The 18,877-nt window shown below is 35.3% G+C and overlaps 2 protein-coding genes across 2 annotated transcripts; one reads left to right on the top strand and one right to left on the bottom strand.

Annotated features, from left to right (window-relative positions):
• Nucleotides 1–6,185: 6,185 nt before the first annotated feature.
• Nucleotides 6,186–12,711, bottom strand: LOC138334890 (hydroxylysine kinase-like). Its single transcript, XM_069283718.1, has 6 exons — nt 12,595–12,711; nt 9,124–9,408; nt 8,188–8,310; nt 7,823–7,965; nt 7,323–7,497; nt 6,186–6,843 (listed from the first exon to the last, which is right to left on the bottom strand). The coding sequence occupies exons 1-6, from the start codon at nt 12,629–12,631 to the stop codon at nt 6,389–6,391; spliced, it is 1,218 nt and encodes a 405-aa protein (XP_069139819.1). The 5' UTR covers nt 12,632–12,711; the 3' UTR covers nt 6,186–6,388.
• Nucleotides 12,661–18,367, top strand: LOC138334891 (uncharacterized). Its single transcript, XM_069283719.1, has 3 exons — nt 12,661–12,800; nt 15,327–16,150; nt 17,016–18,367. Exons 2-3 carry the CDS (start codon nt 15,457–15,459, stop codon nt 17,339–17,341), a joined length of 1,020 nt encoding a protein of 339 aa, XP_069139820.1. The 5' UTR covers nt 12,661–12,800; nt 15,327–15,456; the 3' UTR covers nt 17,342–18,367.
• The last annotated feature ends 510 nt before the right edge of the window (nt 18,368–18,877 follow it).

Below are 18,877 nucleotides of genomic sequence, written 5' to 3'. Positions count from 1 at the left end.
CTGACCATTAAAGTAAAGGAAAGTTGAAAGCATTGAAAGCGAGGCTGCGTGTAAATGTAACCACGGACATAGTCAGCCGGGAGGACGTTTTAGGATTCCTATACTTTAAATTAATTTCTTCGAACGCAGACAGATTTTGGCGAGAGATTTTATTTTTCTATTTCATAAGAAATTATACTGGATACATTCACACCATTTTTACCGACTTTAGCCATCCTTGCCCGACTGTTCACTTTAAAAGTGTGTATATCCTTTCTAGTCATAAGTCTTTAGTGTCCTTCCATTAGTATTTTTCTTAATTTGTATGATTCCTTTCGATATTGTACTATCAGTAACTTTTAATTATCAAACAATACTGAATAACAACATGTCTTATCTTGATCTATCCAGAGTTAATTCCCTTGGATAGTAAAAAAGATACTGATCATCTTTCATTGCTTAATAATTGCCATTTGTGAATTGTTTATTATCAGTAGAAAATACCCAGATCTATAGTGCACTATTTGTTTTCCTTCTGATACCACAAGCTTTTTGTTTTATGATCAAAAGTTAAGTTGTTTGTGAACAAATTGATAAATCAGAACTTGTTTTATAAACCTATGTTTAAGGGAGATATATAACTCACCATAATGAAGAATCTACAAAACTAATTGTTCTAGATACAAAATCATTTCTAGGGTATGTCTACAATTTTTAGATCACCTGTCCATTAACATTTCATTTAAGTCGCTAATAGTCATAGAGTTCCACATGGATTGTATCCAAATTTGGTATGAAATATCATTGGGGGAAGGGCAACAGAATTTGTATATATTTTGTCTCTGATTCCCTGGAAGCAGGAGGAGCCGGTCCCAAGAGCAATAGAGGCAAATTCTTTAAATCGCTATTAGTCACAGAGTTCTACATGGATTGTAACCAAATTTGGCCAGAAATATCTTTGGAACAGAGTTGATATAAATCTTTTGACAACCCTGGGGTAGGAGGAATGGGACCCAATAGGTGAAATAGTGGTAATTTCTCTAAATTGCCACTAATTCTGCATGGATTATAGCCAAATCTGGCCGAAACATCTTTGGGTGAAATGGAACAGTGTTTGTGTACATTTTGGCCCCGGGCTAGTAGGAGTTAGCTATAGGTTGTTAGAAATCAGAGGTAATTTTTAAAAGTCACATAGAAATAAACTCTTTGTTTGTGCATTAACCTTGCTTAGATTAACATATCTGGTGAGCGCCACAGTCCCTTTGGGCCTCTTGTTTGTCTTCATAAATAAGAGTATGGTACTACCATTTCACAAAACTGATATACAGTCACATATGTGATTGATTGGTGCTTTATGTTATATATGTAATATATGTGGCTTACAATGTATCCACCAACTGTACATTATGACTTGTTCCAATTAAGGTTACAGTGAAAGATCCAGAGATCTATACAGGGGTTTTCAGATAAATACTTGGCAGAGATGTTTCCAAGACTGAGAGTTTAGGAAAGTGGTGAAACTTTGTGATTTCAAAGAAAATGTATAGGGTATAAATAGTTTTCTGAAACCTCGACACCCCACCCCATATAAAAAATCCAACAAACAAAACAAATTTCTCAACCATTCATTTCTCTTCACAGGGAACTGGCACATTTATATATTATAGTATACTATAATGTATATATGTATAGTGTTGGTTAAAAAAATCGTGTCAGGTCCCTGTGTTCCTCTTCATAAGATAATATCTTGCCCTTAAAAATTGGGGTCGTATCTAACCAAGATGGACAAAGTTTCACAGTGGAGGATATCGCATTGTATTCATCATATGTACTGATTTTGAAATTAGTAAACCAAAATATGAACATCTTAGAAGTAGAGTCTGTTCCCAACAGAAAAGTGCTGCTAAACAATATCGCCCAACAAAAAGACAGACAGATCCTGAAAGCATGATTGCTTTAAAGATTACTTTTAGTCTAACGCAAGATGAACCGACCGACAGAAGTAATACAGTTGTAGGTAAGTACTTCAACTTGTCTCTTACGATCGGATCACCTAATGTATTTTCTTATTGTTATATTTGCAACAAGGAATGATAATGAGTATATTCCCAAGAAATAACTAAACAAAAAGTTTATTTTCAAGTTAATTAACAGTATTATGTTCGCTAAAACACCGTTCCGCACATAAACGGAAGCTTTGTGTAATTTCACTAAATAAAAGGAAAGAACAACTTACAAGATCTCACGAGCAGCACAAACATATTTTGAAATGCTTTCTTTTCATTTTTGGGATAGTATAAATTGCATGTATTTCCAATTTAAGATACCGTATGAAAATAAGGCGTCAGCATGATCATTTATGCAGTATTCTCAGATATCATGGTTCTAGTCATTGTATCTAGTCCATTGGGATAGTTTTAGACAGACATTGATTTATCTAATCCTTTTGGGATGGTACGTTCTAGACATTGATTTAACTAGTCTATTGGAATGGTTCTAGACATTGATTTAACTAGTCTATTGGAATGGTTCTAGACATTGATTTATCTAATCCTTTGGGATGGTACGTTCTAGACATTGATTTAACTAGTCTATTGGAATGGTTCTAGACATTGATTTATCTAGTCTATTGGAATGGTTCTAGACATTGATTTATCTAATCCTTTGGGATGGTACGTTCTAGACATTGATTTAACTAGTCTATTGGAATGGTTCTAGACATTGATTTATCTAGTCTATTGGAATGGTTCTAGACATTGATTTATCTAATCCTTTGGGATGGTACGTTCTAGACATTGATTTAACTAGTCTATTGGAATGGTTCTAGACATTGATTTATCTAGTCTATTGGAATGGCTCTAGACTTTGATTTATCAAGTCTATTGGAATAGTTCTAGACATCGATTTATCTAGTCTATTGGAATGGCTCTAGGCATTGATTTATCTAGTCCATTGGGATGGTTGTGGTTCTAGACATTGATTTATCTAGTCTATTGGAATGACTCTAGACATTGATTTATCTAGTCTATTGGAATGGCTCTAGACATTGATTTATTTAGTCCATTGGGGTGGTTCTAGATATTGCTTTATATAATATAGTCCATTAGGATGATTAGAGACATTGATTTATCTAGTCTAGTGGAATGGCTCTAGACATTGATTTATCTAGTCTATTGGGATAGTTCTAGGCATTGATTTATCTAGTCTATTGGGGTGGTTCTAGACATTGATTTATCTAGTCTATTAGGATGGTTCTAGACATTGATTTATTTAGTCTAGTGGAATGGTTCTAGGCATTGATTCATCCAGTTCATTTGGGTAGTTCTAATAATTGATTTATTTAGTCTATTTGGACGGCTCTAGACATTGATTTATCTAGTCTATTGGAATGGTTCTAAGCATTGATTTATCCAGTTCATTTGGGTAGTTCTAATAATTGATTTATTTAGTCTATTTGGACGGCTCTAGACATTGCTTTATATAATATAGTCCATTAGGATGATTAGAGACATTGATTTATCTAGTCTAGTGGAATGGCTCTAGACATTGATTTATCTAGTCTATTGGGATAGTTCTAGGCATTGATTTATCTAGTATATTGGGGTGGTTCTAGACATTGATTTATCTAGTCTATTGGAATGGTTCTAGGCATTGATTTATATAATATAGTCCATTAGGATGATTCGAGACATTGATTTATTTAGTCCATTGGGGTGGTTCTAGACATTGCTTTATATAGTCTATTAGGATGGTTCTAGACATTGATTTATCTAGTCTAGTGGAATGGTTCTAGGCATTGATTCATCCACTTCATTTGGGTAGTTCTAATAATTGATTTATTTAGTCTATTTGGACGGCTCTAGACATTGATTTATCTAGTCTATTGGAATGGTTCTAAGCATTGATTTATCCAGTTCATTGGGGTATTTCTAGGCAATGATTTAACAAGTTCATTGGGATGGTTCAAGACATTGAATTATTCAGTCCATTGGGATGATTCGAGACATTGATTTATCTAGTCCATTGGGTTTGATCTAGGCATTGATTTATCTAGTCCATTGGGGTGGTTCTAGACATTGATTTATCTAGTTCATTGGGGTGGTTCTAGGCATTGATTTATCTAGTCCTTTGGGATAGTTATACGCATTGATTTATCCAGTCCATAGCCCGAGATACTCTGGCCCTGACACCAGACTTAGACATTATGACAGATAGATGTCTGGTTTAGGGCCAGAGCGCAGTAGTACTCGAAAACCTGGAATAAGTCGACACCGTTTGGTATCGGGCCAGGTACTCTCCGATTCAGACTACTTACAAAATATTACCTCCGAGAATCGCCAATTACCTTGGTCTTTTCAACAAATGAATAATTTATCTACTCATACCCATCCATTTCATCACGCATGCACGATCTATTGTGTCAACACAGTAGTTTCTTTTCCGCAACTTTAAATATCCCTCGCCATCGTCGCCATTTTCTCGTAGTAAGCAAATCATCTTTAATCTCGACGGATTGCTATATTTGGGTAGATATGATATTCATTCGTTGAATAGACTAAGGTTAGTGGTGCTTCTCGGTGGTCAGTCTGAATCGGAGAGTACCTGGCCCGATACCAAACGGTGTCGGCTTATTCCAGGTTTTCGAGTACTACTGCGCTCTGGCCCTAAACCAGACATCTATCTGTCATAATGTCTAAGTCTGGTGTCAGGGCCAGAGTATCTCGGGCTATCCAGTCCATTGGGATTGTTCTAGTCATTGATTTGTCTAGTCTATTTGGACGGCTCTAGACATTGATTTATCTAGTCTATTGGAATGGTTCTAAGCATTGATTTATCCAGTTCATTGGGGTATTTCTAGGCAATGATTTAACAAGTTCGTTTGGATGGTTCAAGACATTGAATTATCCAGTCCATTGGGATGATTCGAGACATTGATTTATCTAGTCCATTGGGGTGGATCTAGGCATTGATTTATCTTGTCCATTCGGGTGGATCTAGGCATTGATTCAACTAGTCCATTTGGATGGTTATACGCATTGATTTATCTAGTCCATTTGGATTGTTATAGTCATTAATTTATCTAGTCTATTTGGACGGCTCTAGACATTGATTTATCTAGTCCTTTATGATGGTTCTAGGCATTGATTTATCTAGTCCATTGGGATAGTTCGAGGCATTGATTTATCTAGTCTATTTGTACGGCTCTAGACATTGATTTATCTAGTCTATTTGGACGGCTCTAGACATTGATTTATCTAGTCTATTTGGACGGCTCTAGACATTGATTTATCTAGTCTATTTGGACGGCTCTAGACATTGATTTATCTAGTCCTTTATGATGGCTCTAGACATTGATTTATCTAGTCTATTTGGACGGTTCTAGACATTGATTTATCCAGTCCATAGGAATTGTTCTAGTCATTGATTTATCTAGTCCTTTATGATGGTTCTAGGCATTGATTTATCTAGTCTATTTGGACGGTTCTAGACATTGATTTATCCTGACTAGTCTATTGAGATGGTTCTAGGCATTGATTCATCTAGTCTATTGGGATTGTTCTAGACATTGGTTTATCTAGTCTATTTGGACGGCTCTAGACATTGATTTATCTAGTCTATTGTGATGGTTATATGCTTTGATTTATCCAGTCCATAGGGATTGTTCTAGTCATTGATTTATCTAGTCTATTTGGACGGCTCTAGACATTGATTTATCTAGTCTATTGGGATTGTTCTAGACATTGATTTATCTAGTCTATTTGGACGGTTCTAGACATTGATTTATCCCAACCAGTCTATTGAGATGGTTCTAGGCATTGATTTATCTAGTCTATTGGGATTGTTCTAGACATTGGTTTATCTAGTCTATTTGGACGGTTCTAGACAATGATTTATCCTGACCATTCTATTGAGATGGTTCTAGACATTGATTTATCTAGTCTATTGGGATTGGTCTAGAAATTGGTTTATCCATATTTTTGAGATGGTTATCGGCATTTATTTATCTAATCTAATGGTTTGAAATGGTTCTTGGCATTGATTTATCAATATATCTGGGATATTTCTAGCGGAGGGATTTCTCCAGAAATTTGGAGGGGTTCTAGCCATTGAGTATATATCGCATATATCGTATTTTATCATGTGTGGTGATGGTGGATGTGTTTACGTATTAGATATATAACACATTACAATTATATACCAATAAGTTCAGCTGTTGTATTCTTTAATACGACACGTGTATGGTGATCCCTCAAATATAACAAAATAATGGAAACTGTAGATTTGAAAATCACAAATATTGCATCGAATGGCATTAACAAAACCAATCGCTTGTATCACACAATGTCATTAAACATATTTTTTATATCAAGTAGCTTCTATATTATGTGATGAATTAAGATTTTAACTGTTATTGATCGATAAGGCACTGCCATCTGTCCTTTAGAACCTCTTTGGGTGTGCTCCAGAGCTTGTGTAGGAGTGGCCAGCCTTTCTCGGCTGTGGTCAGTACGTACAGATTAGAAGGGTCCTGGTAATTAGCGTATGCTCCCATGACCAGCGACTGACACAGACGAGCACATACTGAAGTCTGTAGCACATCCAACTCGACATCATTTAAAGGGAAGATAGGTATCAGCCCCGCTAAAATATGTCCACCAGCGTCAACTTGTTCGGAAGGATCACAAATGATGGACATATAAGCAATGTTTATGGCAACGTCAAAAATTGGGTACGTATCGGTTACGTCCATGAAATCCAACAATCCACTGACGTCATATACACGTGATTCTTGTGGAACATCCTCCTGACCGGGAACTTCTTCGACGAGGATGTTCTGTTCGTTCAGGTCTCCGTGAATCACACCTGTCGGAAAAAACGAAGATAAAAAATATTGGCACCTCAATGTCAATCGTGCACTTTTACCCTGTAATCAAAATCCTTCGAGGGGTATCGATTTGCAATGACCATCTGGAGTTAAACGTTACAGAAACTATAGCAGCATATCCTGAACCTATGATAGTGCTAATGACTTTAACTGAAAAAGAAAACATGGGCAAGGAAATCAAACAAGAACTGTAAATCTGTAATTTGCAGACAAAAGAAAGACAAAATCGGGCATGTGTCCAAGGGTACGAATCTCATGGATTCGAAAGAAAGAACAAGAATGCCTTAGGTATGTCATTTATCCTTAGCAACTTATTTTAGGCCAATGCAGTCTTAATTATTTCTTACGTAACAGTGAAACAGAACAAAACGTAACAGCTTTACAGTTGCATGTATTCAAAAATATTATCATCGCCCACCGAACATTAACCCACATTAACAGTGGAGATACAGGTTACCTCTTTGGAATTCCCCTAGTTTTGGGAAGACATCAGATTCAAACGCCGATATGATTTCGTCAACTACACGTTTGTTGTTTTCATCCCTCACAACAAAGACGAACTCCTTCAGCTTTGAAAATTCCACCAGACTCCACACGAGGGAATGGGTGTCGTAAAATGGATGATGAAAGCCCTTGTGGACAAAAGAAAACATTGAAAATCATCTTAACATCATGTTGACAAAAGTAAACATTGAAAATCATCTTAACACATTGTGGATAAAAGTAAACATTGAGAATCTTTTTAACACATTGTGGATAAAAGTAAACATTGAATTCATCTTAACGTTCAAGTAATCTTAGATGATTAATCTCAAATCCATATGAATGTGCTAGTGGAGTGTTCTGGTCATACGTAACAATTGTATCTTCCACACTCATGCTTCTTTTCTACACACATTTATCATATTTAGCGTGTATTACATACCAAATAGTGGATTTCAGTGTCTTTATACTCACCTTTATTGCATTAGAAAAGGCTCCTATGAATTTACCGACATTGCGTAACAGTCCAGGAGTGCATGGCTTATTGACCAGAATATCACCAGGGATATACTTCAGTAACCGAACTATATATGTACCGTAAGGGGTATTTTCTCGGTCTGAAACATAGTTGTCGAACACATTCACATTAAGTTCAGGTCGGTCAGCATTTTAACATTTGATTCATCACAACTGCATACGTTTACATTATATCACTTTTTTCATGTTCTTTCTGTAATAAGTGGCATGTATAAACAATTAACAATATAACAAGCTTGGGGTGCGAACAATTACTTTTAAAGACATGACAAAGCATGGTCTTTGGATAGGGTTCGCAATACCTGTAGGGTCTCTCTCTGCAAACACCTTTTGTAGGGACATAGACTCTCCTGAAATCGTGGGAACATTTTCTGGCACCGATATGTTCTTATTCCGAAGATGCTCCAGAAGGTTGATCTGTGCCTCTGAAATTATAATTATGAATGACCATTTATCTTTTTTACTTGAATGAATATATCTGGTAGGTAAGTCTAAGTTGGTAAATTAGATCTAAAATGGCATGTCGACTATTGGCGTGACACGGGTGGTGTAGTGGTTAAGCCACTCGCCTTTCACCTAGCCGGCCGGGGTTCGATCCCCGGCACGGACGTGAAAAGGTTAGGGGTCACCTGCCCGATCACGTGGGTTTTCCCCGGGCACTCCGGTTTCCTCCCACACTAAGATCCCTCGCGCGCTTACATCCGGGCCATCGAGAGTGATTTACATAAGTTATATAACTTGTTTCGTAATCGATGTAAAATAAATAAAGTTTATATTATTATATTGGCGTGACACGGATATGACGTTTAGACGACCGGTATGCAATATGACTGTGTTCCTCATCCTTGATATTCCAAGGGTCATTATTACTGTCGCATTACTCACTTCTAGACTAAGTCACTATGACAACGTATGAGACAGGTAGTTCGGTACTTATATGTACGTACATCAAAAGAATCGAACACTGTTTAACTACATTTCATTTTGAAGTCGGATGTCGCTCTCAGTAACCGTAAAAGGAAGTTTTGTAGGCATGTGTTTGGTTCGTTGTTGGGTATTCTTGGGTAAATTTTTCCCTAGGTTACACAGGATTATTTTATTTCCGTAATTGTTTCTATGCTACACCTAAATGCGACCGATGAATATACGTTACAGATACTTCAAAATACAAAAGTAACATTATGAAGTTTTGCATGCAATGTATAAACAATAAAAAAGGAATGTTTACATGATCTTACCAACAATAACTGGTCGCTTGGAGTCCATGCTATTTAGTATCTTTAAAATGTAGCCGTCCTCCCATACTTTTGGAATATGAGGATTTCTTGATTGGTCGTGCACAGTCACGTGATAATTCCTGTCGTCATAGCTATTAAGTTCCTTAAACCTGATGACATCTAGGCCATATATGTTTTTTACCAAATCTTCAACGACCCCTTCAGGAATCAATGGTTTGATTATCTCCCCTTTCTCCTGTAACAGGACTTCTGGTTTTGTTTCTTCATTGTTGTTTTCCATTGTTTCTATAAACAAAATAGATTGTACAGATACAAGGACCGTGTTGGTACGATCAGCAACTTTGTTTCCAATGAATTGTAGAATTGTCGACTTTGTCGTCAATAAATCAGAACAATTACAAGCAATCAACAACCAGTCATTTACATATCGGGCTAGGCCTTGTTAATTAAACACGTGTTCAATAACACTATGACGATAACTAAGCTTTTAATATGTTTCATAGCAATATATCAATATGAAAATACTTACCGTATTCGACCCAATAAGCGCCCAGGGCTTTTAAGAAAAAAAAATCAAAAAGGTGCTAATAAGACGAAATTATTGCAAATCTAGACAGTATTTTGTAGTTTTGGTCTTTATTTATGCGCGGACAATTGAAATCGAGGCCTCAAAAAGGGGGAGAGCGCTTATAGGGACATGGACGTTTATTGGGTCGAATACGGTAATTGCATCCATCAACACCAAACCGAGATAGGAAAAGTTGTTACAGCTGTTAATTCTTACTGGGCTATTGTTAAAAATATTTCATGCATTTGACTAAAATTTTATGTCTAGTGGTAACATATGAACAAAAATACCTAGTGTATAGTATCTGTTTGGAAAACACAATGTAACGTTCGCGAAAGAATGTATTTAGCTTATAAGGGATGAATGTAGAGTTAAAGCACTCATACGAAAGGACAAGTATTGTCAGTTTGTCCGTGATTTATTGAATATCTATTTAACTATTTTTTTTACAAAACAAATGAAGTGCGTCTGAAATGAAATAAATTTCCAACAAGTGTAAATTAAAGCGCAGAATCTGTGGCTTCTTCATGCAAATGTCATAAAAAGTTGTATCATTTAAAATGGTGTGGTATATGCCTATCCCACCTCACGGCCTGATGCAGAAACAGGAGACCCATACTTTTCAGGTATGTATGGTTTACAATACATCTACTGCATCTATTTGGAGGAATTCCCATTAGAATATGACATAAATAATTTTCATTTTATTTTTGGGACATGTTGATGTAATTTTGTGAGAGCTCGAATGCGAATTCGAAAGATTTATACAAAACGTAAATACGAATGTACGGTTGTTAACTGAAAAACCTTTGTTCGCGAAGTTATGAACAGTGAATTTGTAAATATGTAGGAAATATTAATTACATTCGCAAAACAGTGGCTTACAATATACCATTTTCAAGTTTATGCCTTCTTATAATAATTTGTTTTAGCTTTTTGTTATGTTGGTATAAGTATATATCACGTTTGACTTCTAATTCCCAGTGTTGGTTTTCGTATATCTTTAAGTGGGTTTTAATAATATGGTAGCTATAGCACTGTAACGATTTGGGGGGAAACCCGATAAAACGTAAAGTAAGAAATTAATAGAATGGATAATACCCAATGCCTTATACAGTGTACTATATGTCTTGTGGGAAACGCTTTTGCCTGTTTGGAAACAATCAGTACTACACAAACACTGTAATTAGCATTGATGTTAAGTCATGATAATAAATCATTAAATTCCATAAGGTAATTCAACGGAGCACTTTTCAACCATTTTCCTCGTCCATTATAGGCCGACAGCATTTGCTAACTATATAGATCGTATTAAGCATCATCTTTTCACAAGTTTATTTAGATGATTATAAAGTATTGTAAAATGCCAGTACGACAACACTTTTGTATGATAAAGATTATGAATCGAAAAACATAACTCATATCACTAATATATATATATATCTAAACACTAGATGTAAAGATAAAAACAATGAAAAAAATACATAGTATTTCACAATCTTAAAAGGTACACTATTTATATCTACAGCCTGCTGTTAAAATAACAACACAGTAATTCCATTTCAATAAGTTTTATTATTTGAAAAAATATATAAATGGACGAGATTACAGGCTAAGCCTTTATAAATCTTCTCCATATAATGATGTATATAATTCAATTAAATAAAATATTATTTTAGTTTAGTAACTGCTCACTCACGCACTCACTCACTCATTCACCTTTCATTCCAGTAGGTTAGTGACTGAGACGGAAACATTAGATCATAATAAGAATTGTGGTGTAAACTTAATTTGTATATATGTATCTATACATGGATTATTGAAGATAGCATTAGGTAACAAATGTATTAAAATATACAAGTATTTGATATATTTGATAAACATGAAATTTAACAGAGAGATTGAAGATATCATTATAAACGTTTAGTTGACGAAATATATTAAGTGACTTTAGATAAAAGATAAATTCATTTATACATTGTATCTACGGGTAAATCCTTATTTCCAGAGGTGAGTAAATCTGTACTTAAAAAACAACTTTGGTGTTAATATTATTTATTAAATGTCTTTAGTTTATATAATTGGGACATAAGAAAAAGAAATGGTCAGAGTCACACGAACATGATGGATCAAGAAATAGGTGATAAGTAAATTTATCACCAGCATTATTCCTTAATTGACAAAGTAAAATATTCAGTTTTCTAGGGTTGCAATTTCAGAAAGTAGGAGTAGTAAGTAGAGGAAAAGGATTTGCATTATTCAATTTTCTTTTATATACATGTATACCTAATGATGGCGCTCAAGTTATGTCAGGGTAATGTGAGTTCCAAATTAGCATAGCATCAGGAAAATAGCTATTACTGAAAAGATTTAATGTAAAACGAGGAATATTAAAGACCCTATGGTGCCTCAGATTATGAAATGGAACATTGAGGTCATGAACTCTGCACCATAGACCTGACGATTTAAACTGGCAAGACAACAATACACTGTATACTTCATAGTCTGTGTACGGTTGAACTTTACCACATGAAAGGAATGTGTATCCAAATATTTACTCGTTTGAAAGACGGATTTCAATGTCAGTGCCTTATATTTGTGACTGTTGATTGTTTACCTCCGAATATGCTTATGTAATTTAATAATGATTTGACTGAAACATGCTTTGTTGAATTAGATTAGAGACCTACAAAACTATGAAGTGTGCTGTAAATCCCCTTACCAGAGTTGACACAACTGATCATGAATAGGCAGTTATTGCTGGCATGGGTGTTTGTATTTAACACAGGTAGACTGGATAGGTGACTGAATGGTAGTAAGAACGGATACACGGAAGTATAAACAGGAAGCGTGAATAAGGTCTGTATTACTGTGCTAATGCGAAGAAGAAAATATATGCTCACCAGTATACGTAGAGGACAGCGCTAGTGTGACACACATACTACATTTGTATATAGCCACGTGGTATAGACTTGGTTATATCTCGGATGTTTAAACAAGGTACATTTGTAACATGACCTATATAATTCACAGCAAACCAAACATATGAGTGGAGTAGACGGAGACAATGCTGTCTGGGATGTAAACAGATACAAAGGTTCTGATAAAGGTATGTGTTACTAACTATTGGAACAGTATTGAAAAAATGTCAATTTCTGCCTTTCGTCTTAACCTGACCTTGACTTTTATACATCGGGAAGATGGAAACAATCTTAACATAAAGACATCGTATTACATGTATTTTATTATTATGCGATATTATGCATTAGCGTTATTTCGAATTTTGGAGATTAAAAAAAAATGTTATTAGTCTATTAGGATTATTAAGATATCCTCTCATTACTTGTCATACATCTTCTTACTTTCAAACATATCTTGGATAGGTTTATCTAAAAGATGTCTTTTTAAGTCTAATTCCCACTAGTACTGATAAAGATTTTACTGTGAGGTCGACTCCAAGGTACTTGTACATTTGTATGTGGTCGGCTAACATAAAAGGTGTTTTTATTCTCTCATACGTTTCATTCAGGTATAATACTGGCTGGTCCCATGCAGTACAGCATCGTGGCGTCGCGGCGTCAACAAAATTACTATTTTCTCAGAAAATCTGTATTATTTTTCAAAGCCATCTGTAACCTTAAATTTCACATACCCACTTTATTAAATGATTGTCAAGAGTGTAATCAAATGTAACCAACAGATTAGTTACAGTGACTAATAGGTATACAGTCAAACCAGCCATCAAGAACGCCACTATATAAATTCAATTCAATTCAATTCATTTTTATTGCTTCCTTACATCAATACAAAAGGGATCGATAGCAAAACATACATGTACATAACACAAAGAAGATCAAAACAACAACTTAAACATTTATCAATCCAGCATTCCTCAGTTTAAATGACTTTTTTTACAAAGAGGCCTAAATCCTGAAGAAGTTTTAGATCATACGAACACCTGTCTGTAAACAACAGTCTATAATCAACCTCATTCAGTGTTATTTACTACATAACTGACCTCTCTATAAGAGGCATGGAGTGGTTAAGATGTCTCCACATATTACTACAAGTCCTCCACCTCTGGGTCGCGAGTTCGAATCCCATGTGGGGCAGTTAGCAGGTATTTACCACTGGTCGGTTGTTTTTCTCCGGGTACTCTGGTTTTCCTCCACCAACAAACCTGGCACATCCTTGTATGACCCTGGCTGTTAATAGGGCGTTTAACTATTTAAACCTAAAACCTGTAAAGGGCACCTGTCTACAAAGGGTATTTTTGCTCTATTTGTGTGTCCTTTATAAACAGATTTGACCGTATGTTGCTTTTGTTTGGAGATGGTTTATATAGACATTGTATTATACAATAAACTTCTGCAAATAATCTGAACTGCGACCAGTACACTAGTTATTGTACAACGAACGTCTGTATAATTTAAGCTACAAATCTATCAATGTATCTGCTACACTTTTCTCACTGTCGCGGACCACATGACGCTATGGCCTTTACATCAGCGTGGGTAATCGATTAGCCCCATTTGCAGTTGGTATACAGGACAATTCGAGCGGCGATATCTCGATACAGAATCAACATTTGTCATTCCTATCAGGTGACCAAATAGAATTATTTGTATAAATATAATTTATGCTTCGGGTACAACGGTCAAAATCGTCCAATGGGGCTGCATGGTACCAGTATAAACTGAAAGACATTCAAGAAAATGTGCAACGAATAGCCACCAACCTTATACCCGGATTTGGAGACCATTCATATAGAGAACGAATTGAAAAGCTAAAACTATTAACATTAAAATATCGGAGGGTGAGAGGGCACCTCAAGTTTTCATGATAATTTAACAACGTGTTGTATTTAAAGTCACTTCAAGCTTAGTAACTTTTGACAATAACCAGAGAACACGAGGTCACGATTTAAAAAAAAAATATTTAAAAAACCGTTGTAATACCTAACTAGTCTAGAAAAAAACTATTTTATGTTTAGAGTGGTAGACATCGACATTATAAATGATCTTCCTGGGCATGTTGTCAATGATAAGACAATAAGGGCATTTGAGCATTTACTAGATAAACACTTTAAGGATATACATGTACTTTATGAACATTAATAAAACCTGCATGTCGATATTGTTTAATTACATATGTCTTTGCCATATGTATATATGAATACGTACGTTCTTGTTTGTAAACATTCTCACTAATGTGGATCTACAGGCTTATAGCCTTCGTCCATAATTGTTCCATTAAATTTTTATTAAATATACATGAATGTACATTGTACTAGTATTATTACCTCCGAGGGTATGTATACTATGGACACATAGTTCCATGATGAGGTAAAGATACATGTGTCATTATACAAACAAATATATACTGTACACCTGGAATGCTGTCTAACCTGAGAATACCTGTGATACAGGTAACATCTAAGGTATTATTTATTAACACATGTTGTACGTGTTAGAAGGTATGATTTATGTTATAATATTATTATACAGTCAGACCCAATTCTGAGGAAGATGACACATCGTAAAAGTAGTCATCGATGCGTACGTGTAACATATAAATGTGCATTAGCATAACAATATTGATACATAATTCTAATAAAAGTTATATTTACTTTCAGTTTGATCTACTGCGGACCTAAAGCTGGCATTGGTCTTCTGATGAGTATCAAACGCATTAAAAGGAAATTAATGTCAGCGCCAGCTACCGGCGACTATTAAATAAAAGAATACTTGACGGCTGCCTTCGGTATGCATAACAACCATCGTGCATGGACAAAAATGGCTGCTACCCCGTCGAATGTCGGACGTGATAATGTTTGTGGAGTATTACTTGTCACAATAGTTACTGCCGTTGTTCTGGCTTTGTTTGTGTTACAAATCTTACCCATATTTATAGCAGCACTGGCACGGTGTAAGAACGTATGTGGAATTGTGACAATATCGACGATTGGATTGATCATTCAAAGCATTTTGGCTTTTGCTCTATATAAAGGCATAACGGGTTGTCATTGTCATCTTGACTTCCGCTTCTTCAATAACTCATTTCTAATTAATGACCTCCATGAACTAGACACAGACAGCAATTCAAATTCTATGAACTGTTGTGGAAACTTTCGATTCACATCTATTCTGTTATCAGTAATTAACTTCATCGTTTTAATACATCAGAAATTGGTGAATAATGTCATCAACTATGGACAAAGAGTGGTGCTTTATTGTGCGATGGTATACTTGTCTGTTATGGTATGTGTTATGGGCTGGGTCTATTGGACACCGGGACGAAGTGGAACAACCGTTAGTATTATAAGGTCCTTTAGTGATATTGTACTACCAATCTGTCCACAACAAGCCCGTGGACATATCCTTGCAGTTGTAGTGGAGGCAGTGTGCATATACGCTCCAGCATTATATATCTTACTGGCACCACGGAACCAGGAAAACGGTAAGTGAATCAATGCTATAACTGCAAATCTAAAATTGCATAATATTAACTGTAAGTACAATAACATGGATCCTGATATTCTTATACGAGGCAAAAGATAGTTTTATTACAATTAAGTTGACGACAATGTTTCGTCTGTTTTCGAATGGTCATTCATGTTTTCTACAATTCATAATGTACATACAGACGACTTTAATGAACTTATCGAAGTGTAAAGTCAATAAGCAAACCTAGTACCACCCGTGACACACATGGGATAATTTCCATTTCCAGGCTCCTCAACAAGGGATGAATCGTCATGAATCGTCATAACCTATGAGTGTTTATGAATTAGCTGACACATACCGTTGGTAGGGACATGTTTCGAGCGATGAAAATCTAAACTAGATATCTTACATGGGCCTGTCAGGTGGACAGGGATATTTCTATCCGAGTGAAAAAATTTGGCTGGTCAACCCGAAGCTTGCCGAAGGCAGGGTTGATGGTCAAAATCTTCACGAGGGTTGAGATATCACTGTCCACCTGACAGCCCCATGTTTGATTCTTTTTCTCCTATACTTTAACGAGAAATGGTGAAAATTCAGTCGACTTGATTGTCGCTGTGCGTAAAAGTGGTTGCCGCATGCATTGATGACGTCACTGTCTAGCGCGTGTTAGCAGTCTTTTCCCTACCCCGGTAAAAGACAGAGTTATCTTTCCCTAGCAACCACGGGACAACCCTGTCAAGTATGGGAGAATAGATACCTCAATACATACCATGTATATAGTCTCTGTCTCTATAGTGTGCAACGTCATTAATGCTTATGACATCTTTATATATCATGATGTACAGTTTTGTATCTCCATATTCCCTTATCTGTTTCAGGACAACCGTTTTTGTATTGGGAATGCACGATATTCAAGAACTGTTTAGCAGCTGATGGCTCACATTGCAATGTTTGTTGTGGAGCAAATGAACTCATGAGAGATTCTTTGTTCTTTTACGCTTTGATAATACTGTTTATAAGACCTATCGTATACATATATTATTTCTTTAACGATGAGCATTTAGCAGAGATTTTCGCATTTGGCTGCAATATGCTGATCTCTATAGTTATTTCTATAAACGCTACCCCGTATCTAAACAGAATATTCAAGAAGAATCACAATGACATTTATAATGATGTTATAACAGCTACATCAAAAATATAAACATGTTTGATTTTACCATGTTCACTTTAGCATATTTCATGCTAACTAATTAACAAAATGTATTATATGCCTACTCTTGATGAAAAATACCATCATTGGGTATTAATTTTGAGAAAATCTCGTGATTAAATGGTACCGTACACCACACATTTCAGGCCAGCTTCATGTTGAACATACGGACACATGCGCAGTACCAAACGTTTTACGGAGACAATTCTGTTCGTTTTTGGCATCTTCAGTTTCCGCATCTGAATATTCATGGAAAGCTGTGTCTTCAACAATAGCATACAATTATTTATTTTTGTGCTAGTTTGTCAGCTTTGACGTGTAAGTTATTCCACGAGTGAATGCACATTATCAATATAAGTTGAGAGAATATCAAAATAACCATACTGCTTTAAGAGATCCTGATCAGCTAATATCCGCTCATACAAATAGGTAGCAGTTGTGAGATTAAAAGAAAGAAAACAAATCATATACAATGTATGCGGGTACGAAATTCTGTCATACCGTTGGATGTAATACTGGATTATCGCGTGCAATAGCATGAATATGTCGACTTAGGTAGCTTAACATGGCTACAAATTACACCATTTTAAAACATGCTATTGTGGGTATTCCGCACCAAACCTAATTGGTGTAATATAACGTGAAGGACAGCTTATTCCCATTTTCCCCCTGAAGTGTGTCTGTGTACCGTGTACAGTATCATTTGATTACGTGGTAACTCCACACTTTTGTTTTAGTTGCTTGACGATAAACAATCCATTGACTTAAAGTGTCATTTTATTGCAAAAGTATTGGAAATTATAAGATAAAAAATGTATGACAGCCATCTAGCGAAAGTTAAATTGTCTGCATTGCATGAGATACGAGACTGTCAATTTCGGTTTTTATCAGAAGAGTTTTATGCCAATTGAATTTTAAAACCACACCTATATGAAAGGGTAAGACTACAGTTACATAATGTAATTCTCTGTTGTTCAATATTGAAAATAAATCTACTAATAAATTCGTTAAAAATGATTACATTGTGTTGTAACTAATAAACTAATAAAAAGTCAGCATTGCAAACAAACAAACAGAAATGTTAATAAAATTCAATTTACACTTTGTCTAGGAAAATTTAGCTAATGAAATGAGTTTCAACTTAAACTTGCCCAAGACATACATAAACGATAAACAATTCCGGATTTATAAGAATGCATTCTTAGTTAATTATATCATAATTATCTAGGAGAGAATGATATTAAATGCAATGACGAAAATCACATATAAAATAATACACTTGTTTGTTAAGCAGATGAAATGGAGATTTAGAACACATTTACAGGATTTGAATTCATTCGTATAAGCCTACTAGTAACGTTCAGTACATTGACACGTGCTGCTTTATTTATAAAGCGTGAAGCATGTACAAAGTAAACTACACTTTGTATGTTTATTATCAGTGTAGTTTTCATAACGAAGACATTCCTCATTTGCTGCGAGCTATTTATCAATAACTGTTTTACCGGGAAATGTGTTTTCAAAGTT

This window comes from Argopecten irradians, chromosome 11 (assembly GCF_041381155.1).
Source record: "Argopecten irradians isolate NY chromosome 11, Ai_NY, whole genome shotgun sequence".
Lineage (NCBI taxonomy): Eukaryota > Metazoa > Mollusca > Bivalvia > Pectinida > Pectinidae > Argopecten > Argopecten irradians.
The sequence above is the reverse complement of the archived record's forward strand: the minus strand, read 5'-3'. Positions and strand labels throughout refer to the sequence as shown.